We start from the raw sequence: 27322 nt of genomic DNA on the forward strand, positions 1-27322 counted from the left end.
CTTCTTGGTCGTTAGTACTTTATTTGTTTAAAGGCACATTGCATCAAACATTGTGAGAAACGGCTCCCTCTAAAGTTTTTGAGGAAGAAGTATTTTCTTAAGAAAAGCACACTGACCTAAACGTCCAGCAGTACCAACCGGCTCTTCTCTCTGGAGCCACCACTACTTCACAAGAGATTTTTTACACAGTGTTACCGAAAACCATACTTAGTATTTTCCATCATGCATAGCCTTTAGTCTTATATTACTAATATTGTTATGTACACTATTATTATCCACATCTTAGGGTTGAGGATGAATTCTAAAGAAGATGAGTGTATGGACTTACTTAGCCTGGTCCTCTTCATTGACTCCCAGAGCACCAGCTGACGCCTCGTGGAACTTGACTCCAGATGTTAGATTCAACTCAAGACAAATCTCAGCAGATCTGAGGTAGAGCAAACAAGTTTTTTTAAAAAATCAGGAAGAACAGTATTTGACTTCAATCATACACTCGATGTGCGTAAGCACGGTGTACCCAGTACTTTCCTAAGTTCTGATTAAAAAAAAAACCCAGGCATAATCCTCGGATAGGATTCAAATCCACGACCTTGGTAATTCCAGAGCATGTGTCTTACCAACTAGACCATTATTTATTGTTATTATTAAAATTACTTTTTTTATAGTGAGGTTGACACTTACAATAGTCGATATGTGTTCCCTGCTACGTTGGACTCCACGATGTCTCTTGCAATGACCTCACCCAGGACCAGAGCCGGGAAGGTGAGGTGGCTGTAACCGATGCTTCGTAGTTCTGTCACCAGACTGTCCAAGTAGTACAAGGTTAGAGTCTGCACAGAGAACAATCAAAAAATAATGGTAGGTTCACAAAAATTACGCCAAACCATATATTATTCATCCAAAAAGCAAACTATTGTAGCTGTTAACCATTAAACATTGATGATTTGTGTATTGTAATGCTACAGTATGTTATTGTAAAAATGTACGCACTTGAGAATTCCTACGTAATTAGGATAAGGTTGCCGTTATTTGACCTCTGCTGAAATTTTGGTCCAGTGTTTAGACTTGCCATCACAAGGTTGTGTGTTCAGATTCTACCAAGCTAATTGTTGAGTTCACAATGACTAGAATAAGTATTGCCATCTACAGTGTACTTCCTAAATCAAAATGTCTTGATGTGTGCAACTCATAATCATAGACAATAAGCCAATGTTTGTATGAAAGAGATTGGATATTGCCAGCTTGGTGTGTGTAAACTTCTCGTGGGAGTTTGCCAAGTTCCCTTGACAAGATCATTAAGACAGAGAGACAGACAAACAGAATGACGTACTTACCGGTTTGGCAATACTGTCCCTATTAATTCCTTCCCCTGTGTGATCTTCCTTGAACGCTTCTCGCATCTGACAAGAGAACAAAATACCCACGATATCAAACAATGAACATAGAAAACTCTAAAAAGAGTTTTATTAAACACTTCAGGTGACATATCAGATTGGTTTTTGTCAAGTTAATTCTGAAAATAAGGCAACATTATCAGGAAAGATACAATAAAAGTCACCTGTGAAAAGTTCAACTGAATACAGTGGCTAATTTTCAATTTTCATTTTAGATGTTGAGGTGCTACGTTAGAATTGGACGAATTTAATATGCGGACATGACCTTTATCTTTATTTCTTTGTGTGAATGGAAGTAAAAGGTCAAGCCTAGCAGCCGTATTTGGCAGTTACATGTATGGGCATTTGGGTACAAGTTGTTTGTAAAGGGTTCAAAAAGTCCCTGCATGACAAAATTAACTGTACTGAAAGTGACTGCAAGGCTGTACAAAATACATCAATCTAAATAAATGCCAATTATGGCAGCCTACCTCATCCGGTACATCATACATGGCCCAATCTTCTGGATGTAGAGGCACTGCATCTAGCGGTCCCTTCCTCTTTGGTTTATCTCTCGGTGTCTCCATCTCCTTGCTTCCTCCTTTGCCTCCTGCATCCTTCTTACCCTTATTAGCCTTGGCCGAGCTCTTCTGGCTGCCCAGCTGCTCGTTGGAGATTGACACCTTAGCCATTTCTTTGGCCACTTGACCGGCTGAACTCAGGGACACCTAATAGAGCACAAATAAAAAAAAAACACTGAGGCTTCAAAGTCTGTTTTCAAAATCTGTGGCCTCTCCTTTGTAATTGTCCTTTTGCCCCAAAATAAATAATTGTGCAAGTCATGGCATGTCGAGGCCGAGCTGCCTACATTGTAGTTTAACGGACCCAAGCTCTTGTGTTGTCAGCAGCAGAGTTTGGGTTTGAATACCGGCCATGAAACTTGAGCAATATTATTCCCCTTGAGCAATGTTTGCTTTGTAAAAAGTCGAGAAGGTATTGCATTCTGATGATCAGGCTCCTAGTGGATAATACCCAGCTGCCTATCCTTACTGTAAAGGGGGTAACACTGTCTCAGGAGTAGGTGCCTGTCCCTGGTGACAGCTGAAATGTGTTGTCAGCCCAAATCAGTTAAGTGTATCCGTCAGCCTTGTAATGTTAGGTAATCTCTCACACTAAGAACCCAGAACCTCCCAGACGTTTTAATTTCAGGTCATATTTAGAAACTCTTTGCATAACCTAGTAAAAATACAAAACTACAGGTGTCTACACAATGTGGACTTGCTTTGGCGATGGCTTTGATTATACAGAAGATTTAAAGAATATCCCGAAATGTCATATGCAATGATTTGAACACCTACCTGCCAGATTCGGATCAGGAATCCCCATGCCAGCATGCAGTAGCTAGTGTGCATCGGAGAATCCCGCCCGGCCGTCTTGGCCAGCATGATGTGGATTCGCACCAGGTGTTCCAACTGCTTGATGCTCGTCAACTCTGAGGCAGAGAGGTTGAGGTTGGAGGCCGACAGCCCAATGACCGACTGCTTCTTGACAGGGATGAACCTGGCCGCCATGGAGTCTTCCCCCTCACTGTCTGTCGCCCCTTCTGTCATAGTCTTTGTCTCTGTGGGGGTGGGGGAGTGAAGAGCTGGAGACTGCGAGACAGGCTCGGCGGATTTCTTCCCCTTCTTCTTCTTAGATTTTCCTGCTGCTTTAGACAGGATAAAAATGATTTAAAGCTGAACAAGGCTTGACTAAAGCAGGATTTGAACCAATGACCGCCGGATTAACATGCCGGCGCTCTACCAACTGAGCATTTAGCCTCTCTATTTTGTTTGGGGGTGCCAGTCAGAAGCCATACATCCATTAAAAACTAAATAAGGGATCACACCCAAGGGTAGAAACATGTTATCGAGTAGAAGGGCTGATCTATATGTTAATACTTAAACAGACTTTTCAGCATCAATATTGCTTTTTGTCTTCTAAAGAGTAAAAAAACCAAGATAAGACTTAAAGGGAAGGTACACATTTGGGTATTAACAAAGACCAGTCTTCTCACTTGGTGTATCCCAACATGAGCATAAAATAACAAGCCTGTGAAAGTTTGAGCTAACTTGTTCATCGAAGTTGCGAGAAAATTATGAGAGAAAAAACACCCTTGTTGGACGAATTTGTGTGCTTTCTGATAGGAATAAAAGACTTCTAGCTAGAAGTCTTTTATTATTTTAGTGAGAAGTTACCACTTTCTCAAATCTTTGCTACTTCAGAGGGAACCGTTTCCCACAATGTTTTATACTATCAACAGCTCTTCATAGTAGTTAACAAGTCAGTTTTTAAGTTAATATTTATTTTGATTAATTACCAAACATGTACCTTCCCTTCAAGTAGGAAGAATATCATGCCTTTTATAGGCTATTAACAAGCTATTATTATACTGAATTATTATAAACACAAAAAATCAGCATATAAAGAGATGGCTATATACCTTGTTCGGTGACCTTTGACCGTGTCTCAATCTTCATATTGAGTAAGATATCAGCAGCCCATTCTAACTGATCCACACAATCCAAGGTTGGGAACTCATTGACGTACAACCACTCCGAGAACTCCATCAGATATTCAACCTTCTGCCAATCACTTGCACTTGACTGTAGATTAGGAATATTAATTATAATTTGGTACTTATTAAGGAAATACTATGGGACAACCTAAGACTAGAAAATAAACCTTTGTGGCATGTTGTGGCAAAGCGGCCTAGTTCAGCAGATCTAAGCTTTGGTATTGTAAGCAGCAGGGTTTGGGCTCGAATCCCGGTCATGACACTTTTGCCCTTTAGGAAGTCACTTCACCATAATTGCTCCGCCTTGACAGGCCTCAAGTATTTCCAACTGGAAACACAAAGAATTCTTGACCCTCAAAAAAGTTCCATTTGAAAACAACAAGCATTTCATGAGAGAAAAAGGCATGTTCCCAGTAGTACGTGCTCTATAAAAGTAGCCAAAGTTTAACCTAGAATTGAGCCGTTGATTTACCTGCAACGCCTCGATAGCATTCTTGTAGGCTGAGAGCTGCTCTCGTTGGTCCCTTGAGCACAACGCCACCTTGTGCCACATAACAGACAGGTAGTTCTCACTTTCATCCTATTAGAAAACATAAACGTATATACAGTCAATGACAGAAAACACAGATTTTGGCTCTCTTTTCAATACTTCAGTTTCATTCAAATTTAGAGTTATTTATTGGGCTTTCTCAAATGTAGAGGTTAATGTAGACTGTAGATTGTTCTCATCTTAAATTGTTTGTGTTATTCTCTTTAATAATTTCTCAAACTAACCTTGAACTTTGCAATATCCACGTTAATATCTCTACCAAGTGTTGCTTTGACCATCAACCGGTGCTTGAATATCAACCTATATCAAGACAACAAAGAATAGCATAATGTATTATAATGTTATACAGCATGTAGCACACACATGCCAGTAAGCATAGTACTAAAGATGCATGCACAGACAGAATCATTTAAAGACACTGGACACTATTGGTAATTGTCAAAGACAAGTCTTCTCACTTGGTGTATCCCAACATTTGCACAACATAACAAACCTGTGAAAATTTGAAATCAATTGGTCGATGAAGTTGCGAGATAATAATGGAAGAAAAAACAACCTTGGTCACATGAAGTTATGTGCTTTCACATGCTCAATTTCGAAACCTCAAATTCTAAACTTGAGGTCTCGATATCAAATTCGTGGAAAATTACTTCTTTCTCGAAAACTACGTCACTTCAAAGGGAGCCATTTCTCACAATGTTTTATACTGTCAACCTCTCCCCATTACTTGGTACTAAGTTAGGTTTTATGCTAATAATTATTTTGAGTAATTACCAATAGTGTCCACTGCCTTTAAAGAAAGGTTTTTGAATTTGTTGAATTATGAGACCGATATTTGTAGAACCCTATAAGGGTCTACAAGGTGCTGTGGTGCATTCAGCAGCCTCTGCTAGCAACAACAGGCACTCGATCAGAAACACTCGAGAATGACCGCTCGGTCACAGTAAAGCCGCATGAGATGATCCATCAAAACCCTCATTCACTCTGTCATAAAAACGTTATTCCAGTAAAGGTTTGAGCAAAATACAATCAAATGATTTAAGCTTATTTGTTTTTCAGAAGATGGCATATAACAAGTCAACATTTCTCGCTAATTTGGGATCTCATAGGAAAGCGTTTTTAGAATTGATAATAATGAATGATTTGTTTGCTTACAATCTATGCTTGGTGCGTGGCATATCACTGACTGCCTTGTCCATTGCAGCTAATGCCTCTTCCCATTCACCCTGTACAAAAAAGTCAAAGGTTTTATACGTTACAATGTAAAATGAAGTTGAGGATCCCTTCGAAAGACCTTTATCACAGAAAAGCCATCTTGATTTTGGTGTCTTTTTAAAACAAAAATTGCAGAACTAATGCAGTCGAGTAAACACAAGTTCAAAGTCGACTTCCCAAAATTGATTTGATCACACCTTGAAGTTGACAATACAGTCCAAAAGTAGGCTGAAGGCCAGCGATGCAGCGATAACGAAAATGATAACGACCACGACGCAAAGAAAACGCATTCTATTGGTTGAATTGCTCCACGCAGAATACGCACACGCTCATTCAACCAATGTAAAGCGTTCTCTTTGCGCCGTTATCCTTATCGTTCTCGTTATCGCTGCAGTGGGACCCGGCCTTTAGACTGGCACTTGATTGAAAAACTACCACAAGGTGGGACATCATCATTACAAACCAAAATAGCAGAGTTTCAAGTCTTTACCTGGTCCACAAAAGCCTGGAACATGACCCCATACAAGGCAGCCCTTAGAGTCAGGTCATCCTCCGGGTCAGATAAGACGTCAGCGATCGAGGAGGTGGATGGACTAGCGATGGGGGATTCACCCTTTGCTTTATTGGCACCTGGGGGTCCGCCATTCACTGCAACAGCCCCATCCTGTACACACACAAAAAGAAACCAAAACATAAACCAACTTAATTCTTTTCGCAGGATTATGTTAAATGTAGTCAGGGCTCCAAATTTACAGTTTGATTGTACATTTGAGGCCAGTAATTTAAGCCACGGGCCAATACAATAGTCGGGTGGTCTTTCAATTGACTAACAGTACCTTACTAATTACTAAAAATTACCCGCAATTTTTAATTTTATTTTTTATACTATATGTTGGTAAATAACTTTTGAGTATCATAAAATTAGAAGTAGGATCTGAATTTTTGCATGGACTGGAAGTGTAACTAAGAGAGGTTTGTAATAACACCCTGTGACTATCTCTTTTGTGAAGTGTCGGTTTTGAATAGAACAGGTGGTAAACGACTCAACGTTTTGATCAGTAGGCTCTGATTGTTTTCAGGAGAAAGTCATAAGCTAAATGAGATAAATCTAATCTAATCAAATGAAAAAACAAAGATGGGACTAGAGAGAAAACAAGTTTAACCTCTTTCTTGACAATCTTCTCTGTGGTGGCCGTGATGCTGTCCAGGATAATGGTAAGAGGTTCCTTGAGAAGCTGCCTCTCCATGGGTTCATTGACGAGGGGAAGGCACGCATTCCAGTACTGTCTGGCCGCTGTGATGACCAGGCCAAAATTCTTGGCTTTACGTCCATACCTGTCAATTACAGAGGAGAAAAATGCTGACATTTTTAGACCAAAAGTTCACAAATGTATGTTGGAGCATATTGAAAACTGTTTGCACATTGGCAAAGGCACGCTGACCTTAGCGAGAGGTTCTGAATCTAGGTTTAGCTAACTTCTATGAAATTGGTGATCTTAGTGGTATTATTATTTGTCAAATGTAGAACATGACTGACCTTGCGGCATTGACAAAAGCATCCAGTGCCGAGCGTCGGATTGCATTCTTCCCTTCCATGTTGAACATCAGGGTCTGACCCAGCAGACGACTAGAATAACTCAGCATCTCATGCCATACTATCATCTTATGGCTGTATGATACAAGAAAAAAAAAGGAAATACTTAAAAAGTAGATTCTTATATAGCACTCATGTAACACTGAGTGACGGTCAAAGCCCTTCAACTTTCAAGGTATGTGGGGCTGAAGTGTAAGACCTCATTTTAGATATCAACATGTAATGGTTTACAAGGTGACGTGGCACAATATGCAGCCAACAAAACTGATATCCGGTCCACACTTCATACGTAGCATTAAAATACACTGACGACAGCCCCCATTGTCCTAATAGTGTTTCAAGACCCTATGTGGACCTTTTTGGGTTCTCAGGTCCACGCTTTAAATGTAGCGTTAAAACTAACTGACAAACACCCACAAGAGCCATGAAGCCAAACTTACTCGTCCATCTTCTTGCTTCTGACTTTGTTGTTATTATTGAATGCCAATGCTTTGGTGGTGGCTCTAAGCACCAGTTGATGATCTCTAGATGCCAGAGCGAGCTCGGAGAGCCGAGTCCACACCTGCAACTCCACAAGACTGTCTCCCCACTCGCACTCCTCAACCATGTTGCAGATCTGGCAATGATAAGAACAAGTGTGAATTAGACCTACCCTCATTATAAACACCTCACGTCAAAGGACATGTAGATTTTTCTTGACAGTATGTTTCTTTTGGATGTCCGTCTCGGTCCGGAAAGTGAAGGTTTTGTTATTTTACTGTCCACCTACCTCAACCAGTGGAGGGGTCTCCTTGAAGTCTGTCAAGCCCTTGCCATTCAGCGCCCTCATCTCCAAGGCAACCAGACATCGGGTTAAAGGTCGCTGACCTTCTGTGTTGTTCTGAAACAAGGAAACATATTTTAATTTAAAAATTCGCTCATAGAACAACCTCTTACTCAAAACTTTCTCTGTGGTTGTTGTTGTTGCGGTACCCACTGCTAAAATATACATATAAATATTCATATGTAGGATTAAAACTGCCTCTAGCTACTGGGCAATCTGAGTAGTCGAGTGGTAATGGACAACTGCTCTAGAATGGCCACGGTCTTGGGTTTGTAGATTTAGCTCACAGGACTCGGTGGGGGGGGGGGGAAGTAGAGTGCTTTACTTACATTGGTGTATGGTAAAACAAAATAAAAGCATTCAAATAGAGTAACTAGTAATCAATCGTTCATAAAAAAATACAAATAACTTGGAGTGACTTGCCTCATCTTCTGTTCCAAGAGACTTTGGAATCTGTTGGCCGATGAGCTGCTTGACCAATGCCCAGTTGATAATAAGAGGATGCCTGACCGAAATGGGTACAACGTCCAACGGTCTGGTACCATTGGTCACCTCCATCCCATAATCACACACCTGGAGATAAAGTCAATGAGACAAATTAGCTTTCGTATAAACGAATTGTAAGGGACACTGATTCATGAATTTTCTGTAAGCACACAGTGCTGTGTGTAACTTTATTCCTAAACCGTGTCCAATTTCATGGCTCTGCTTGTCGCTGAATTCTGCGCTTACAATAATAAAAATAATAAGTACACTCAATGAGCTTAAAGCTATTGGACACTTACGGTAAACAGTACCGCCAAAGGCCCACACTTCGTGTATCACAACTTATATAAAAAATAACAAACCTGTGAAAGTTTAGGCTCAATCAGTCATCGTAGTCAGGAGAAAATAACAAGAAAACCCACCCTTGTTTCCGCATGTTTCGCGGTGTCATGACATGTGTTTAAAATAAATCTGTGATGTTTTTTTCTTTTTTTGTGCCTAGTTTTATCTGTCAGACTAACACGGATATTTTTTACCATTATTATGAAATCCATCACTCACCTCCATTGCTTTCTTAATGTCCTCCATGCCATCAGGGTCAACTGTCAGGCTCCTGGTCTTGGCGCTGGTGTGACTAGCGACTGACTTAGCCTTCCTGGGGGACTCCTTGTCCCCACGGCCCTTAGGGGAGGGGGACGATGGGGGCACAACTTCTCGAGTTGTGGATTTGGGTATCCATGGTTGGACTAGGCCGAAGGCAAGGGCAGTGCACAGGTTGACCAGCATAACGGTTTCCCTATTTAAAGCAAAGACCCGGCTTTAACTTAACAATTCTTTTGACAACAAAATTTTAATACATAGAGAACACTACTTTGTTTTGTACCCTTTATATGTGATAAGCTGTACAGTGCAAAACTAACATTTTTTTTGGTTTCAATCATTACATACCCGTTGCATATCTGCTGCAATGCAAAGGTCATGGGTCAATGGTTCCATTCCCATCCAAGTGATTTGCATGTGGATTTTGTTCACAGAACTAAAACAAGTACCGAGTATACAGTGCTTAATACACATCAGATAGTAAAGGGTAAAAACAAACACGATATTTTTAAAGAATCAATCGCTCACCCAGCATGGCCGACTTGTTTAAGATCCTGGAGTAATGAGCCGAAGCAGTCAATCAACTCTCGATGTCGTCCAGCTGACAGCAAGTGGTTGTTGTAGTTCCACAGGTACGTGGTGGAGCTGCACACAATCCATGGTTCAGTCAACTGGACTCCGAGTTCAGAGGCTCTCAAGAAGCCTTTGGTGATGGAAGCAGAGAGGTCCTTAATCCAGTCCCTACAGAGAGATACAGTTTTTGCAAAACTTAGTTGACAACTGATCAAAACTATGGGTGCGTTCGTTTAGCTTCCCTGGGTCGACCCCGGTGTGTGGCAGGTTTTTTTTCCCAGGACGAACGTGGGTAATTATTGGCACACATTCGTCCTGGAAAAAGAAAACACCACACACCGGGGTCGACCCGGGGAAGCTTATCGAACGCACCATTGTTTCGTTAACCACCATGGACCTTATAGACATTTATCATGCTGCATCCATCTTGGTCAAGTTCCTCGTATGGAATAACAATAATGAATGCTAATAATCATTTTGAAAATGGAACCAGACTATTAGTGCTTCCAGCCTCGGTTTGGTAACATTGATACTAATGGGAGAAATTCAAGATGGTTGCACCATGATAAGGGTCTATAGGAATCTCCAATAAAGGATTCAGATAAAATCTCAATATTAACCCACTTGCTTTATTTTCATATTATAGGGATCAAGGCAGATTAAAGAGGGGATCAAAGAGATTAGCAGCTTAGGATTAACACGAGATCATCACCTGTACACAATCCAATCAGGATCATCTTCAGGCTTAGTAGGTACGTAGCCCTTAGGATGCTTGCTCTTGTCTTTTGGAGGGATGGGTTCATTGTTCAGACTTACTCCCTCTGATCTCAACAGGTGCACCAATGCCTGCAAAGATATAAATAAAAACAATTCCAGAGGGGTGGGAATACATTGTTAGTGACCTTTTGAACGATCATACAGTGATGCAATAATATAGTGCACAAAAACATGGGGAAAATGTGTTAAACAAGGGAGTCAAACCAGCACTCTGCTGGTCAAACACCAGGGGCCAATTTCAAAAAGCTGCTTAAGCAAAAAATTTGTTTAAGCACGAAAATAGCTCGCTTATTTTACGCATGTTACTGGCCAAAATTTCATGCCATATACATTGCTTATGACTAGTATTTAGCTGTTGTTTACTTAGCATAACAATTGAGTGGAGTCTTGGCCGGTAATCTGATTTTACTTAGCAATGAATTTTGTGCTTAAGCAAAATTTTGTGCTTAAGCAGCTCTATGAAATTGGGCCCAGAGCTTGGGTCCAGTGCTCTTAACCACTACGCCACAATATTCAGTTCACGTTAAAATTTTCAAGACGTTCAAAATGTACAGATAATTCTGACAAATCAATGAGGTCTCTTATGATGCAATGTCACATGCAATAAAATCGAAGTGCAAGAGAAAGTAACACGGCTGCCAAATTGAAGCAAGGTTGATAGCAATCATTACTTAAGATGGCACTTTAACCAAGTAATACCTCGGCATTCAAGAAGTGGATTTCTGCCAGTGTTCGTATCAGATCCTTGTCAGAGTGTGTCACTGTGTGATTCTCTTGAGTCGGTGCCTCAGACGCAGCCTTTCTACTCTTTGTAGGCGTGTCTGCTGGCTCAGGTACTCCGGGAACACTTTGGAAAAGAAAAATTCATTTCATACGATTCCTTTGTGCCATTATTACACAGGTTAAACACATAAACAGTAGATAGGCACAATTATTACTAGTTTACAAGTAATAACCAGAAATGGAGGTCAAGTTTTATTTGAATGTTTTTTAGTTGATTTGTCAAATTTATTCTGCTTTCATACACTTAATGGCCCTGACTATATAAAGTTTAACTTGTACGAGATTCTGTTTCTTCAAATATATTAATTTATTATGGAGTTTAGCCATACACTGGTCATCTATTTTAAAAAATCAACAGTTTCAGTAGTATTGGGAAGTCTACGTGCTTAATTAACACTTACCAAACTTACACTAGTAACGGTTTGTAACTTTGTTTAGTAAATGTTTTCTTCTGGTAAAAACCACAAATTAATTTATTTCTCCTCGACTGCCTCACAACCTCCCCCCCCCCCCACAACCCCCCCCTATGAAATAGTCTTGCTATGGCACTAAGCAACATATCTTATTAAACTATTCTCTTACCTCTCAATATGAGTATCTGAGCGTACAGTGGATGGTCGTACCATATTCCATCTGTCATCATCGTATAAGAGACAGAAACGTGCTGCAACACGACACACGTCCCACACCTCTTGCTTTCGGGCAACCTTAGCAAGATCGGCCCACAATCGTGCTCTGGTAAGGGAAAAAAACGAAAAACAATTAATACAATGGCAAGTTAATAAAAAAAACAGTTTTGAACTGTACTGTGACATTGGGTTAACCACACCAGAAGTTTATGAATGGTTTCATATAAAATTGGCATTCTATTAAAATAAGTAGATTGTGACCTTTTGTGCAGTGGTTGATTGAGGACAGCGTTACGATTTGAACTGACAAGACGTGTTCAGAATCAATGACGTAGAGTTGTTGTATTGATGAATATCTGATTGCTCTCTGGTACTTTCGGTCAGGCACTTTTCCTTTTTTATCATCAAATTTGGCGGTTGATGACGTTTAGTGCAATCCATCTATTGGAGTTGCACTGAGTGACTGGATGTTGCCAACAGGCCAAAGGTCAAAGGGTACAAGCTCAAAGAAATGTATTACATTTTAAAATTTGCCTTAACGTTGCCAGACAGGTTTTCCTCACCTATCTCGTTCATTTTCACTGCCAAGTCTCTTGATGTGTCCACTGCACTTCTTCACACACTTCTGGAAGTGTTTCGCCTTATTCCCCAGCTGATTAATAATGGTCATGTATCCCTTGCCTCCACCACCTGATAACAGAATAGATAGGATTAGGTGTCTGACTACCCTAGAGAGTTCACTACGAGGCCATGTATGATGCAGTGACTTCAGAAATGGCTATCAGCAGGAATGTTGAATGGTTACAATCTTCAATGTTGTAGTTGTACAAGGGTCGAATAGACCCTTCCCATGAAATATTTAATTTGCACATAGCGCGTGCGCACTAACGTGTTGGTTGGCAAAATGAGAAAACACCGCGCTGTTTTGTACACGACGAATGGGTGCGTGACGCAGACGCAATTGCGCGTCTGCTTAGTGCACAACTCTATGGCGCTTGCCAACCAATAGGGTCTGTACGCATGCATGAAATGACTAGCACATTTCATGGGAAGGGTCCATTAGATTGCAGGACTCGTTTGTTTGTAGCTCAACATTTTTAATGGACAAGAAATTTGTGTGTAAAAATTGAGCCCTGTTGTAGCTGAAGCCATGTAATTAAGACATGGCCTTGGGCTGCTAGTGCTACTACCAAGTTAAGCATTTATAGCTTTGGAGAAAATAGAATCTGCTTACCAAAAAAAATATTCGTGGACTGACGGATCCATTCACTTTGAAAGGATGGGCCATTAACATTTTTTGCATCTTTAACATTTGTCCTTGTGCTGTGACACTTTTAGCAATATGCTTATTACACCAGCCAGCACGAACAACAGTATTTCATCCAATTGAGACAAATACAAACACACAGAAAAAGCAAAAACACCAAAGGTTTGCTCCCATTGATCAAAACTAGACACCAAGCGATCTAAGACCCCTGCGAAGGCTGCTATCGCTGATACTTAATCACCTGAAAAGTGCATGTTTGTACATGACATGCACTTTTCACTGAGGGAGATGTTAAAGCTTGCGACCTTATAGGCAAAGGGTCTATACTACCAGTGCAATACATAAACTTACTCTGCAGTTCTGGGTCAAATTTTCTAGAGCCGCTTATATAAGCACACAAATCATTTAATATAAAAAGTAATTTTCCTCACCCAAAAAGGAGGTTATCAGACAAACTAAAATGTCATGTATACAGTTTGCGATGTATTTCTTGCTTAAATTTTTGTGTTAAACAGTATTTAATTTGTTAAGCTTTTAAGCAGCTCCATGAAATTTGGCCCAACTTTGATGTACTATGCAATTGCTACATGCCTATACATACTAAGCTTGATGACATTCTACATGATAGAAAGCTAAGGATGCGTAAATACATAATCAGAGTATGAAAGTAAGGTCATAGATTGGTAAATATTCAAAACAATAATTACCATAAAAACTTAAATGAGAAGAAACACTGCAGATGTTGATAGTATAAACTATTTTGAGAAAGAGTCCATTACAAGTGATATGGTTTGGATAATTTGTCACCCAAAAACATTTGAATCTAAAAATAATAATATATTTTTACATGAATCATTTCTCAGAATGGGTGGACTCAAATTCTAGTTGGAATACTGCAGACAATCTTCTTGCTATTTAAAAGTTTCTCAGCAAGTAGACATTGTATTCAACTAAAGCTATTACAGGTGACTTTTATTGAGTCTTTCTTCATAAGTTAGCCTTGAATTCAGCAATATTGACCAAAGCCAATCTATGACCCAACCTTAAAAAGCTGGCAAAGCAAAGATGCAAAGAAAATGGTGCAGATGTTAATTGAACAAGTTGTTCTAGGAAGGAACATTTCAGCCCCAGTCTGATGGTTACAATGGTGTAAATGCGATTTAAAAAGAAGATGGCTGCGTGAGGTCAAGGGTCATATAAGCAGTCTGCATATGGAAACTAGCCCACCGCTGTGATATGAAATCCAGGCTTATTTGTAAATGAAGAGACTTGCCGTGTTGACGATCCGTTACATTCAATTGTTGTTCTTGCCACTCCTTCAATGAACTCGAAAGTTCATCTGACGTATGAAAAAATTAATCTCTTTAACCATATAAATCTCACTAACAATGGAGTTGAACTATTCTCACTATCCAGAATTTTGTGGAGTCAACAAATTGGTTTTACAATATGGCTGAATTTGTTAGAGTTCACAAAGTAAAAGGAAAACCACATAATTTCAAGGCAAGTTTGTGTGAACCATTATATTCTACTTTTAAAATATCTTTCCAGCCTTATTCGGTTTGTAAGAGACACTTTTAAAGCGCCCAATCTGAAGACTAGTGTCCATTTAAAATTAGGGAAGAAATTTGATGAATGGTGAAATTCCTGGGAAAATGGCTTACGGGCAAAGGAACTTCCTTACTTTAGACCTAGAACCTCCCAGAGGTTCCAGTTCAGGATTACAGTTTTTATGCATGATCAGAAAAACAAAACTACATTTTCTGGACATAAGACATAAGACATAAGAAAACTTTATTGATCTTCAAAAGAAGAAATTGCATTGCTCACACAAGTTTTTAAAAACACACCAAATGTGAAAATGAAACAACAGCCAGATACAAAAATAGCACAAGTTTCCCTTTAGTGACTGCTTTACTTTTTCAAAGAAAATTTGGAGGATCCAGGAGAGTTTGAGAAAATCCTGAAATCAGGAAAAATCCTTAAAAAATCACACATTCAAAAAATAATTAAAACTGACCTTTGAGCTCATTTTCACTCTCCAGTACTAGGAGGAAAGCATCAGGTGACAGGGCTTGACCTGCCTTAACCAGCAGAGATCTCTTCATTCGGACGGTACCAGAATCAGCACTCTTCCTGGCCTGGTAAGAGAAAAATATCCATTGGTAGAGTCAGATGGGTTAACCTCATTCTCGCTGGCAAAATGCTATATAATCCCATACCCCTCCTTAATTCCCAACAAGGCCCAATTTTATGGCACAGAAATCAACATTTACTAAGACTTCAACCACCATAAAATTGAGAATTTGAGAACTGTTACTGTCAATAACACTTTTCAGATAGTGTAGTCCTATTAAGGATTATTCTTCCTACGAAGCCTAGCTTGTCATCCATTCAATTCCTGGAGAGAGAATGCCAGCTATTAATTGTGTACCTGTTCAATGATCATAGCTGCCTGGTCTTCCATGCTATCTGGTGGTTTGTAGAGCTCAGCTCTCAGCTGTAGTCGGTGCAGGGCTGTCTCAAGACGTTCATGGTACTGACCGCCATCATCCAACCCCAAAGCCTGAAAGAAAACATTTAAATAACACTCAAAATAAATATGAGGAACCCAGGTCTCAACACTTCTGGGGTGATAGGTCTTTTCTGTCATGATGGTAGCTAAGCCAAGCATCTGAAATTCTCTACCACTAAATCTTAGAACTTGCTATATGTACAACAAAATTCCAATCTCTTCTCAAAACTTAGCTTATGTCACAGGTTTTCAAGAACTAACATACAATGGTTTTACCTTCTTGAGATGCTCCATGGCCACTTGTATCTGCTCCTCGTCCTCCTCAATCTTAGCCAGTTCAGTGTGGATTTGACAACGAAGCAACACCAGCAGACTGTTGACAGAATAGACAGTTTTCGATTTATCCCTTTGAGTCTCAGCTTATTTTTTTGATTTAAATAAGGTCTTTTTGAAGCAGATTGTAAATGTTGGCTGACTGCACATGGCCAACAGTGGTAATTGTCAGAGGCAAGTATCTGTTTGTTTCACCCAATATATGACAAAATAAACCTGTGAAAATCGAAGTTACAATCATGTTTGTCTTTTGTGACAAATGTTTGCTCACAGCCCTAGGTAGTTCAGGAAGTTTGTTTATCCCGCTTTCACACTGTCCCCGTCTAGGTCCCTTATTCCAAAGGGTTCCAGTTGCACGTTTCAAGAATAACCCAGGGTTGTACCGCTTACTCCTACTCAAGAGCAAGGGTGGATATTACCTGGGTATCCCCATCTGTCAGGAACGACCCAAGTGTGAAAGGTTCAGTCATTATTCCCTGTGGTTGTTCCAAGGGAATAAAATAGTGTGAAAAGGGCTCCATAGAGAAGTGATTCAAGGTATTTACCTCTGGATGTTTTCAAGAGCTTCTGCCACTAGTGTGAGGGGTTTCCGAGCATGCTCTCTAAGGTTGGTCTGAAGCAGTGGTAGACATAGATTCCACTGCGCCACACAACCAGCCTGGATGATGTTAGGGTCTCCGTAGCGGATAGCGTTCATGATCGCTTCGCTAAGACGGCTGATGGCTTTGATGCGAACCTTTGGGAACAAAAATCAATCTTTTCAAAAACTTGTTCATTGCTTAGTTGTAAGTAGTGGCTTCTTATAGCCTATAACGCTCACATCCGTCACTCAGTGACACTCAAGGTGCTTCAACATTCAGTATTTCCTGCATGGTATGTGGACTACAAGATACAAACAAATAGTGGGGCACCAGTTGTGACAATGTAAACTTTAGAGATTTTTGGTTGGGTGCCAGTTTCTGTTAAGCAAGATTGGTTTGTGCTAAGCAAGTTTTTTATGCCTACGGGCTTTATGAAATTTGGCAATAGTCTTTCGTCATAGACATATACAGTACCACGTTTAGACACATATCAGATTCTTTTGAAAATTCCAGCATGTCCAATAAATGATCTCTCACCTCGACGGAAGATTTACTGTAGGACTCCTGCCTCTCCCTCAGGTTGAGAACCATCAGAGAGCACTCGATAAACTCCATCTGGATAAACGTTCCCTTCTCCTAATACACACAACAAACAACAAAACTTTCTATCACCTTCTTCCCGCAACTTGAGATTTGTCGTAACTTTTCAGTTTGGAGTCGTGTCATTTGAGCCAACTGGCTTTATTATCCCCTCAAGATGGGGAAGATTTTGTGATCGAATTGTATATGTCACCCTAAAGCGATGCTTATGACACTCCGAGCTCGCTGATAAATAAAACACAGCTTGGTTGTTTGACATTGTCTGGCATCAACCCCCCCTACATATACAGCACAGTCTTACATTACTAGACCATCTTACCAAGAATCCCTTGAAGGATTTTGGCAAGATCCGTAGATACTTATTAAAGATAATGAAATCCCCTTGGAGTCGTGATGTCTAAGACAGATGAAATTCAAGTGAGATGAAACATAACATAAAGGAAAAAGAGCAGGCCTCCGCAAGGATCATGTGACCTTCTTTAGAATCAAACCCCTTCGAGGCTTAATCTGAGATTCAAACAAACTGTATACTAATTGTAATTCTTTACCATCAACATGACAGGGACGGGAACATTATCTCACATAGTCCTTCTAGACTTCATAAAGCATTGAAGATGTTGCGGACTACTTAAAGAGTGAGTACACTTTGAAGAACTTTGAAATAAAAATACCATCCTCATGCAAGATTTTTTACAGCTACAAAATAAATACCAGAATCAAACCTAGCCTAGCAATAAAATAAACTAAATTTGCCTTGGTGTTTTAAAGTTGAAGGAATTGTTGATCCAGAAGGGCTCAATTCAATCAGTCAGTCAAATTTATAAAGCAACTACATCAAAGGTTTGCTCATAGGCGCTGAGGCACGTACAGAAGACATAGATGATTCATATGATGGTAGGCCTCTTGAAACAAGTGGGCTTTCAGAAGTGTCTTCAATATGTTGGAAAACTTTGTGTTCCGATGTGATTTGGAAGTTTATTCCAGAGTTTGAATCCAAAGACCTATGAGCAAAAGTGTGTCTTGTTCTTGGCACAACAAAGTACATGTATGTTGAACAGAAGCTACTTGACCAAAATTGTTTCCGCATAACTGCCCATCAAGAAATAGCAAAACAACGATGTAATGGCAGACGTCATATAAAGATGTAAACGTCTAAGGATAACATCACATAGACTAAAGATTTGAGGACAAAAATAAACATTATTACACAAACACAAATTCTACAAGAACTAGTCTCACCTTGATATGGGAGTTTTTCAGGCCCTCAAGGCACCGTGTGACAAGCTCAGGCATATCATATTCCACACACAGATTAGCCAACTCCAAAAGAAGAGGGGCCCTGTATAGAAGCAGCAAAGAAGGATTTTACAACAATAACAGTTATCAAAAACAAAACCTGGGCTCAATTTTACAAAACGTTAAGATTGATCTTAAAAGCAAATCAATTGCTGAGCACAGTGTAATGTCACAATACAAATCACTATGGTACTACTGATGACAATCTTAAGATGAATTTTAAGTGCTATGCGAAATCAACTCCTAGGGAAGTTGCAAATTGAGCAAAATTTCACGGCATTGTTTACCACAAATGTCTTTGCTTACGAAGCCATGTTAAGCTTATCCATGTATTGGCCATAAGCACAGAGTTCTAATGTAAGAGGAGCGATGTAATTGGGCCGTGCTTGCCAACAAAAATGACTTGTAGTACCATGCAATACTTTGTTAATGGGCTGATGTTTTTAACAGAGTCCTTCTCAATAGCTAAATACTCTGAAGGGTTGAACGCCCGGTCATTGAAACTTTTTGCAAGAACAAACCTATGTAATAGTTATATTTGTTTAGCTTTCTTTGAGTCTGTTTTACAACTGCAAACACTTTGAACATTTTGAGAATGTTGTTGTTAAAATTCAATTTATCAAAATGTTAATATGTTACTCAAAAGAAAATTATTTAAGTTATTGTTTTATGTTTTATAAAGCCTTTTTAATTTATCAACATTGTGCACAAACTTAAACTAACTTTTCTTTTACACTATTAAGTGATAACTCAGTAGTATCAAAGTTAGTTTTAACTTTTTTTATTGTTAACTGTATCGGTTAAAAATTACTATTGTTATTTCCAATAACTATAAAAAACTGTAAAAGAGTTACTAGTTAAAGAAGTTAAGTCATATAATTTTAATATTACTCATGAATAACAAAAGGTAGTAAAATGTTAATAGATCGTATAGAATATTTACCCCTTCAAACAATATTTTTTTGGTCGTATGAAAAAATGCACAAAGATGCAAACTTTCAGCACGGGATTTCAGAAAGGTTTACGCAACTTTAAGTCCACTTATGCAAGGTTTCTTTTTGAAGTAGTGTAATAATTTTTTCTTTTAAAAGTGGAACTACATAGTTGCATAAACCTTTCTGTAAACAGCTGCACATCACTGTAGCATGTTTTTTTACTTAGAACGATTACTTGATAAAACAAAATAATTGATTTAGTTTATCTGAGTGAAATGCTAGTAAATCCTTACGATATTTAGTAAAATTAATCTGAAGTGTTAAAGTGTTGTAAACCGAGATATGATGGGGGTCTCATAACAGTATGGACGTTTTCTAAACCAAGGCTTAGGGTTTGGCTCAGGCTTTGGCTTCGGTTTAGGCACCATCAGCCTGTTCAAAGTCATAGTATGTTTTCAAAGTTACCGACAGGACACAAACCAAAGCCTGAAGCTAAAGCCGTGGTTTTAAAAAGGGTCTATGTCATCAGGAATCAATGCTGAAAGTCTTTCAATCTGACAAAAATTATTTACATTGAAAGAACACAAGACATGAAGCCTGAAGAAATCATGGAGGGGTAAAATGAATACATTGATAAAGTGCTGTGTAAAACATGTATGTTATGGGAGAAAAAGGAAAACACTGTGCTAAGTACACACTGTCTAAATGAAACTTGAACTGATACACATATTCCACACTGCGGCCATCTTTTGTATGGTTCCCGGAAGATATGCATGAAACGGGTTACATCAAAGTGAGCCGCTATGACACGGGTACCAGACTATATAATCCTGCCTCGTTTTTTAGACAGACAGACATGCATGCAAGACAGACAACTTTGCATTACTGTGAACCTTGTCAATGCAGCCTAGCTTTCCCCTCCTCCTCACCCTCCCCCCCATCTCCAAGATGGCCGCAGAGTGATACAATGTATCCGATCCATTACCATGGAAACAGTCACTCACTTTTCCAACCTAGAGACCGCGGTTGTTGGAAGAGGTCTCCATTTTGAAACCACGGATCTCCTACGATTTACAAATCAAATGCAGCGTGCAACACAAAGAGGGAAAATGAAGCAAGAGCATGCAATAAGAACAAAAACATCACAGCGTCAAGCAATGTGTAAAGATAAAAGGGGCTTTTCATCAATAATTTCACGAATAATCTCACAATTTTAAAATTTTGTTTGTTTGTTGGTGTTTGTTTGTTTGTTTAGATGATCTTCCCGTCAAGGGAACTTGGCAAACTCCCACAAGGGGATATGCCAAGTTGGCAACAGCCAATCTCTCTCAAACAAACTTTGGTTTAACGTCTATGATTATGAATGGCACACATCAAGAAACTGTGATTCAGTAACTAGACGAGAATACTTATTGCAGTCATTGTGAAATCATCCATTAACTTGGGGGATTCGAACCCACAACATTGTTGCTGCAAGTCTTGCAGTCAATGGTGACCATTAGTCAATGGACAACAAGATATTGAGAATTGCAAAGAAAATGTGCATAAATATTTCAAAACCCAGAACAAAGTTATGAACAAAATAATTTAACTAGCTTTAATTCATGCAAAGAAAGATATAGAATTATTTTTAGGGGTTTCATGCTTACAGTATTAAATGTCATGCAAATTAAGTTATATGCATATCAATGGTCATGCAAATTAAGTTATGCATATTCATGGTCATGCAAATTAAGTTATGCATATGGATAATAATGAAGCCATGAACCCTGTATACATGAACAATGATTAAAACAAAAGAAGTGAATGAAAAATATAGGAGTCTTTACTCACCTGTAATAAATACAACCACAGGAAAAAGCCAAAGAGCAAAAAAAGAACATGAACAATATTAAAATCAAAGCAAATTCACGGAGTCCGCAATGTTCAACAAAAAGTCTTTGTAGTGTTGAAACTAGTTTTGGCAGTTATTATGGGGATGTATTTTTTGTTTCATTACATTGGTTTACCCCAAAAATTGTCAGAAAATTTTGTGAGGTGAAGTTTTTTCCAAGATATACATGTATTCTCATTAAAACCTACTTGTTGGTGTTTTGTTTGCAGACATGCAGTGAGTGACTTTTGAATGTTGGATGGAGCAGACATTACCGGGTAATATGTTTCATTCTTATGTTTCTGAGCATGCCTACATTTTTAAAACTCATGTTGAATTCGATGCGCCCTAAATCCCCAAAAGTCTTTATTAAATGAAACTGATGTATTTTCCAGTTACAAATAAAGTAAATAAGTGTCTATCTGTAAAAGTACCGCAGATTTTCAGGAAGATCGAACATGTACTAAGTGAATGCTATTTGGAAGCAAATGAAATTGAAAAAAGTTTTTGAAACTTTGCATAGTCATGATAGTGACAATCTAGTAAGGTTTGAAGTAACACCAAGTACATGAGTAGGATTTGAAACTTTTAGAGACTCAAACATATTTCAGGTACATGGTGTTACCCGAAACCTTTCCAATAGACCTTATGCACATGACGCCATTTCAGTAGGGCGCCCTCACCTAGAGGTAAAAAGGAGGTTGTTTATTGGCCAATCCTGTGTGAAAGTGTGCGTTTTGATTGTTTCGTCATCGTTTTTCCACTAAGATGGCCGCTGGATGACGTCAATGCATAAGGTCTATAAGTAAATGAATACACAGATTAACACAGCAAAACTCACACAGTAGAAACAGATTGGGCGCTAGAGGCAAGAGCATCATATTGCATTGAGTTGGTTACTGCAGCGGGTGTGGTCGGTGAAGCAGCAGCAGCAGCAGTCACTGCAGCAGGCGCTCGTTTGTGACTGCCACGTGAGGACCTTTTGCGGTAGGAAGAAATAGAGAAGAAAAAAAGCAGTGCAGCACAGCAATCAGGAAAAAACAGGCATAATTACATGAATATAGATTCCCTTCTAAGATTATCCTGATGGTAAAGTTTTGTCAACATTTGGTGATAGGGCTTGATGTGACCAAGTAAGAAAGTCACAGAGTCAAATTGCATTTGCGTTAGCTATTTTTCTATAATATAGTTTTACAGTTAACTACAGTATATCCTGTGTAAGAATTAACCGATAGGATTCCATAAACATTTATTGAGTTACCCAAGTTTTTCATAGACAAAGGCAGCAGAACATTGCTAGCTTGCATGGTATGCAGGTTAACAATATGTTATGCTGTGCGATCATAAAAAATAAAAAATATCCCTACTGTGTAAAACTGCATAACGACAAGCTTTAGGCCTAGGCCTATGCTAAGGAGGTCTCATACTTAAACAAATGTATGACCCGGCTATCCAGCCGTCAGCTAAGCCATAGCCACCAAATCAGCCTTATATCTGTATCTACAGTGGTTCATGTTACCAGCAAATGCCTTTATCCCCAATTCCATAATCTCGTATCTTGTAACATACAGCAACACTGACTTCATTAGCAACCACATGTACGTAACACTATATTCTAACAGATAAAGGACACATTTTTATGTTAGAGCATGAGGATTATCTCCCGAACGTTTGTCGTTGAAAACTATCAATAAGCATACTCTAAATCGGATCCAGATCCATTTTGTTGATCGATGTCACCAGATAGAACATAGGCTTAGGAGTGTCATGGCCGAGCAATAACTTTTCAGAGTATGGGTTTGGTTCCAAGCCATGGTACTTGCCCCCCTGGGCAAGACACTTAATCATACATCAATTTTGTCCATTCACAAGTTATGGAGCACCATTCGACTCTTAATGTAGCTCAGGTGGGTTGCACAACGTGTTAGTAAAAGTTGCTTGGAGGAAACACAATATGCTAACCCGTAATTTGAAATCTTGACATACTTTCATACTTGGAACTAAGGAACAGTGAAAAAAATAATAACCCAGTAGGCCTTGAATCGTATACAAGGTTTGGTTACACAAGATGGATGCCCCAATCATCTGGGGACGCCACTAGGAAATTGCAATAGACTTTCTTCAACCCATGAAAGTGATAGTCTCCAATGGTGCAGTATGGCAATCAGTTCGCTGGTGTGTTACATGTATTTCCCCTTGGAAGTACACTCAAGTTTGCTTGCCCGTCATTTTTAAGGTTGAAGTATGCGAGATTGTGACTGAGAGAGACCAGAGAATTGGAGGTGTGATTAAACCGTCAATCATTCCAGATGATCCTTCACACATAAATTGGGTCATACTGACTTGAACTGTTCATTGCGACAAAAAAAAACTTTTAAAAAACCTACATTGCTTTTTTATATGCTACTTTGCTACTTTCCCAAACAATCAAAATAGTGTACTTAAAACATAGTGCCAGAAAACTTAAAAAAAACCTATATTGCTTTTTTATATGCTACTTTCCCTACTTTCCCAAACAATCAAAATAGTGTACTTAAAACATAGTGCCAGAGTGAAGTGCACTTCAAAACATTTTCAAATTTGTGGAGAAGTGAGTTTCTTACACAGATCCTTCTCCTGTTTGTAAACCTTTGACGCTGTGAAAAAAAATATAACAGTAAAACATCCTGAGGACTGGAAGAGGGTCAAAATCAGGGGGAAAATTGTGTTCCCGTTGCTATTTCCTAAGGCGTACTAGAGCACTTGAGCCATATAGTTCTAGGGTTCCCGAGTAGTACTTGAGTATGAGTATTTGAGCCATTAAGTACTAGGGTGGCTGAATAGTACTCAAGTACGAGTACTTGAGCCATCAAGAAAAAGGATGGCTGAATAGTACTCGAGTACGAGTACTTGAGCCGTCAAGTACTAGGATGGCTGAATAGTACTCGAGTCATCGAGTACTAGAATGGCTGAATAGTACTCGAATACGAGTTTTTGAGCCATCATGGCTGAGTAGTACTCAAACAAACTCTGACTATTAAGTAATTAGTTCACTACTTTGAGAGCAGTTTATGCTTCAAGTTGGTATGGGGTATGGTCTTTTAGTGGTTAAAGGCGCGTTAAATGAGCCAAGGTATTTCAGCAGCTATTGATTAAATAAAGCAAGGATCTGATAAAAACGAGAAGAAGTTTTAATTGGCAAGCTAATGGTTATGCAGTTAGCATCATAAAAGCACTACATCAGTAAAAGTGGTAATATGTAATGTGGTTCACAATAGTGGTGATCAGTTTGGGACTACGAAAGAAAGAGTTTGGTTCCTGAAAAAAAGGAGAGAAGTCTACAGAATAAGTGTTCACGATGATCTTGTAGAATCTCTCTAGGCTGAATGTGATATAGAGAGTGCTATACTATCATGCAAAATCCATGCATTATAAAGTGATGACTTACACATTGCCCACTGTGGCTGCGACCTTTGACACAGAGATCAAGGAGGCAGGGGAAGGGGCATCGTCCCTACCCAGGATTTCTGGTTGCTTACTGCTGATAGGGGTTCAACAAGGGGATTGCAAAACGGGCAACATCTGGTTAGTTCATGAGTACATACAAATGGTACAATGAGTTCTGCAAATCAACTTATTTGATTTGTCAAATTATTTTAACTAACATTCTAAGTACTACCAAAATGTCCTCTATTATCATTATTCTATTAATTTCTAAACAAAAATAGGAAAACAAAAATCTTAGCAACGGAAGAAACAAAAAATTCTATTGGCAAGCAAAACAAAAAGCATGAAAAATTCTCATGACAAAGCAACATGAAGCGATACTCAATTAGGTATCTACTTGATAGTCAAGTCTTACAGGTCTCCTTAAACTTAAAGGACCAACTATTTTTAAAGGAGTAATTAAAATAGTAAAATATCGAGAGATTTGAAGGCAATGTGTCATTTTTAGTGCCAATTATTAATGAAAATACACAATACTCTGTTGAACTTTTGAGCTCTTGGACTAATGAGGATGAAGTTTCTCCTGTCATTATGGCTTGAGGAAAACACTACCTTCTACAACTACAACAGCCAATACAACCTCAGAGAAAAACCACAACCAAAAACAAATTCACCGCATCATACTACACTATCGTCAACTACCTGTAAACAAACCGCAATGGACAATTGTCTAAACTACTCCAATGTACTTAATACTACTTCATCAACGGTATGGTCCAAATAGAAAACCTCTGCGTATGAAACGAACGTCCTACCTAACGTCGTCTGACACTGCACTGATTGGTGTGGCGGTTTTATTCCGGCCACTTAGCGAGCTGGATGACCGCGATACTTCCTCCTCCATTAGAATCTGTCGCAAGATTCTGTCACCTTGAACGTCCAAGTCGGTCACTTCTTTCTGCTCAAGTGATCTATGGATGAAATAAGTAGATAGGACTTGCAACACCATTATTAGAAATAAGTGGTGGCCGTAAGCCTGGCTCATACTTCCTGCGAAGCGAAGTTCCTTGCGCCACAAAAGGAAAAAAAAACACTGCCTACCAATACTTGCGTCACAAAATGTTACTTTGCATTGGCAGGAAGTGTGAGCCAGGTAATTGCAAAGAGAAAAATTAAATTTAGCATTTTAGTGACTAACTTGTTACAAACTAAAAATCTGTGTAAGCTTTTGTAGCAACAACTACTTCATTAGATGTAATGAACAACTAAGGTTTATATACAGTATAGCACAAAGTCTACACAAAGGATAATATGAGTCAGTGCTGTAGAGTAAGCACAGAAAACAATGCTTAGCAGAAACTGGTCACCAGCCAATATACCATGCCTTTTTTATGATAAGTAACTGACATTGGGCCTAGTGACAGAGTGGTCCTAAATTTTGCGGCCTTAGTTTGATGGTTTCAGAATTCAGTACTTACACTCTGAGTTTGACGAGTTTGTAGTATACGGTCAAGTCACCGTTCTGCCTGATGTCCTTGACCAGTTTGTTATGATCCACAAGCTGATGACGAATCTACAGAGAAGTGGTGTTTTTATAGACAGAAAAAAATATTATAGTACAATGGATGTATATTGCATTTTAAGCCACCATCACTGGGGGTCAAACAATAGAAACGATACACGTACGCACAACTCTCATCCATGGTCTTCCTTTGACCTCAGTGAGGGTGCTGTTTGAGCTAAACAAATCATAATTAACCAAGTTAGTAAGAAGACTACATAAACGCCTTCATGAATGTTATATCGTTAAATGCTACTTCAAAACTACTTTTGTATTGTGTGAAAATTGTATGATGGTTTTAAAGGGTGGGGACTAAAAAGGAGGGGGACCCAACACCAAAGGCTATATGACCATGATAGATTTTGGCATGGACAAATATTGTAATGCACCCATGTGTAAAGAAAAATCTTTTTCTTCTTTTTTTCTCCCCAAGGAGCTTTATGCACTAAGAATTAGATCATTGGACTATCCAAAGATGGTGTACTTCTTACCATGTAAGTGTTTATATATTGTCATTAATTTTCAAGAGTAATGACCAGATCAATACAGACTCTTTATAAAGGCAGTAGGTTGAGTGCATCGATTTAAATATAATCATTACTGACATTCTTAACAAACCACTCAATTGCCTACCTGTAATCCTAACACCTGTTTATAGAGTAGCGGCACGAACGCTTTGGTGAATTCAGCTGTGGCCTTGCTGACTTCTGCCGCCTCCTTGATCCTGCCCGCATCAACGTGACACTCGATCAGCGCGATCATCAATTGCGCCCGCCACTCGTAGTCCTTGTCATCGATATCGTCGAGGGCCTTGACGACCGAGTGGAGGCTGATGGAGAGGTACTGCCGATAGCCGGGCTTGAGGAACGGTCGACAGAATTGCCAGAAGAGGACGGAGGCATTGTATACCAGGAAGTGATACCTTAAATGTAAGAAGCAAAGTTTAATTCAAAATATTAAAACTGTAGTTCTTGT

At 39.1% G+C, this 27322-nt stretch overlaps 1 protein-coding gene across 7 annotated transcripts in view; it reads right to left on the minus strand.

Annotated features, from left to right (window-relative positions):
• The window catches only part of LOC139941227 (cilia- and flagella-associated protein 46-like), a 49421-nt gene that overhangs the window by 17523 nt on the left and 4576 nt on the right, over positions 1–27322 (minus strand). The window contains exons 5-37 of one of the 7 annotated variants that reach the window (XM_071937694.1): positions 26981–27269; positions 26265–26359; positions 25602–25757; positions 22202–22339; positions 20492–20551; positions 18496–18595; positions 17194–17292; positions 16621–16811; positions 16019–16115; positions 15662–15793; positions 15248–15368; positions 14501–14566; positions 12524–12650; positions 11914–12066; positions 11248–11395; positions 10484–10617; positions 9727–9939; positions 9160–9394; positions 8536–8685; positions 8059–8169; positions 7730–7905; positions 7233–7364; positions 6859–7030; positions 6186–6359; positions 5636–5706; positions 4705–4780; positions 4403–4510; positions 3856–4018; positions 2732–3078; positions 1865–2101; positions 1335–1400; positions 682–830; positions 329–427 (exon numbers count right to left, since the gene is read on the minus strand). In XM_071937694.1, coding sequence (XP_071793795.1) covers positions 329–427; positions 682–830; positions 1335–1400; positions 1865–2101; positions 2732–3078; positions 3856–4018; positions 4403–4510; positions 4705–4780; positions 5636–5706; positions 6186–6359; positions 6859–7030; positions 7233–7364; positions 7730–7905; positions 8059–8169; positions 8536–8685; positions 9160–9394; positions 9727–9939; positions 10484–10617; positions 11248–11395; positions 11914–12066; positions 12524–12650; positions 14501–14566; positions 15248–15368; positions 15662–15793; positions 16019–16115; positions 16621–16811; positions 17194–17292; positions 18496–18595; positions 20492–20551; positions 22202–22339; positions 25602–25757; positions 26265–26359; positions 26981–27269 — 4785 coding nt within the window. Of the gene's footprint in view, positions 1–328; positions 428–681; positions 831–1334; positions 1401–1864; positions 2102–2731; positions 3082–3855; positions 4019–4402; positions 4511–4704; positions 4781–5635; positions 5707–6185; positions 6360–6858; positions 7031–7232; positions 7365–7729; positions 7906–8058; positions 8170–8535; positions 8686–9159; positions 9395–9726; positions 9940–10483; positions 10618–11247; positions 11396–11913; positions 12067–12523; positions 12651–14500; positions 14567–15247; positions 15369–15661; positions 15794–16018; positions 16116–16620; positions 16812–17193; positions 17293–18495; positions 18596–20491; positions 20552–22201; positions 22340–24787; positions 24881–25601; positions 25758–26264; positions 26360–26980; positions 27270–27322 lie in introns of all 7 variants that reach the window. The other 6 variants (XM_071937693.1, XM_071937696.1, XM_071937697.1 and 3 more) reach the window with 6 other exon arrangements.

This window comes from Asterias amurensis, chromosome 8, assembly GCF_032118995.1.
Source record: "Asterias amurensis chromosome 8, ASM3211899v1".
Lineage (NCBI taxonomy): Eukaryota > Metazoa > Echinodermata > Asteroidea > Forcipulatida > Asteriidae > Asterias > Asterias amurensis.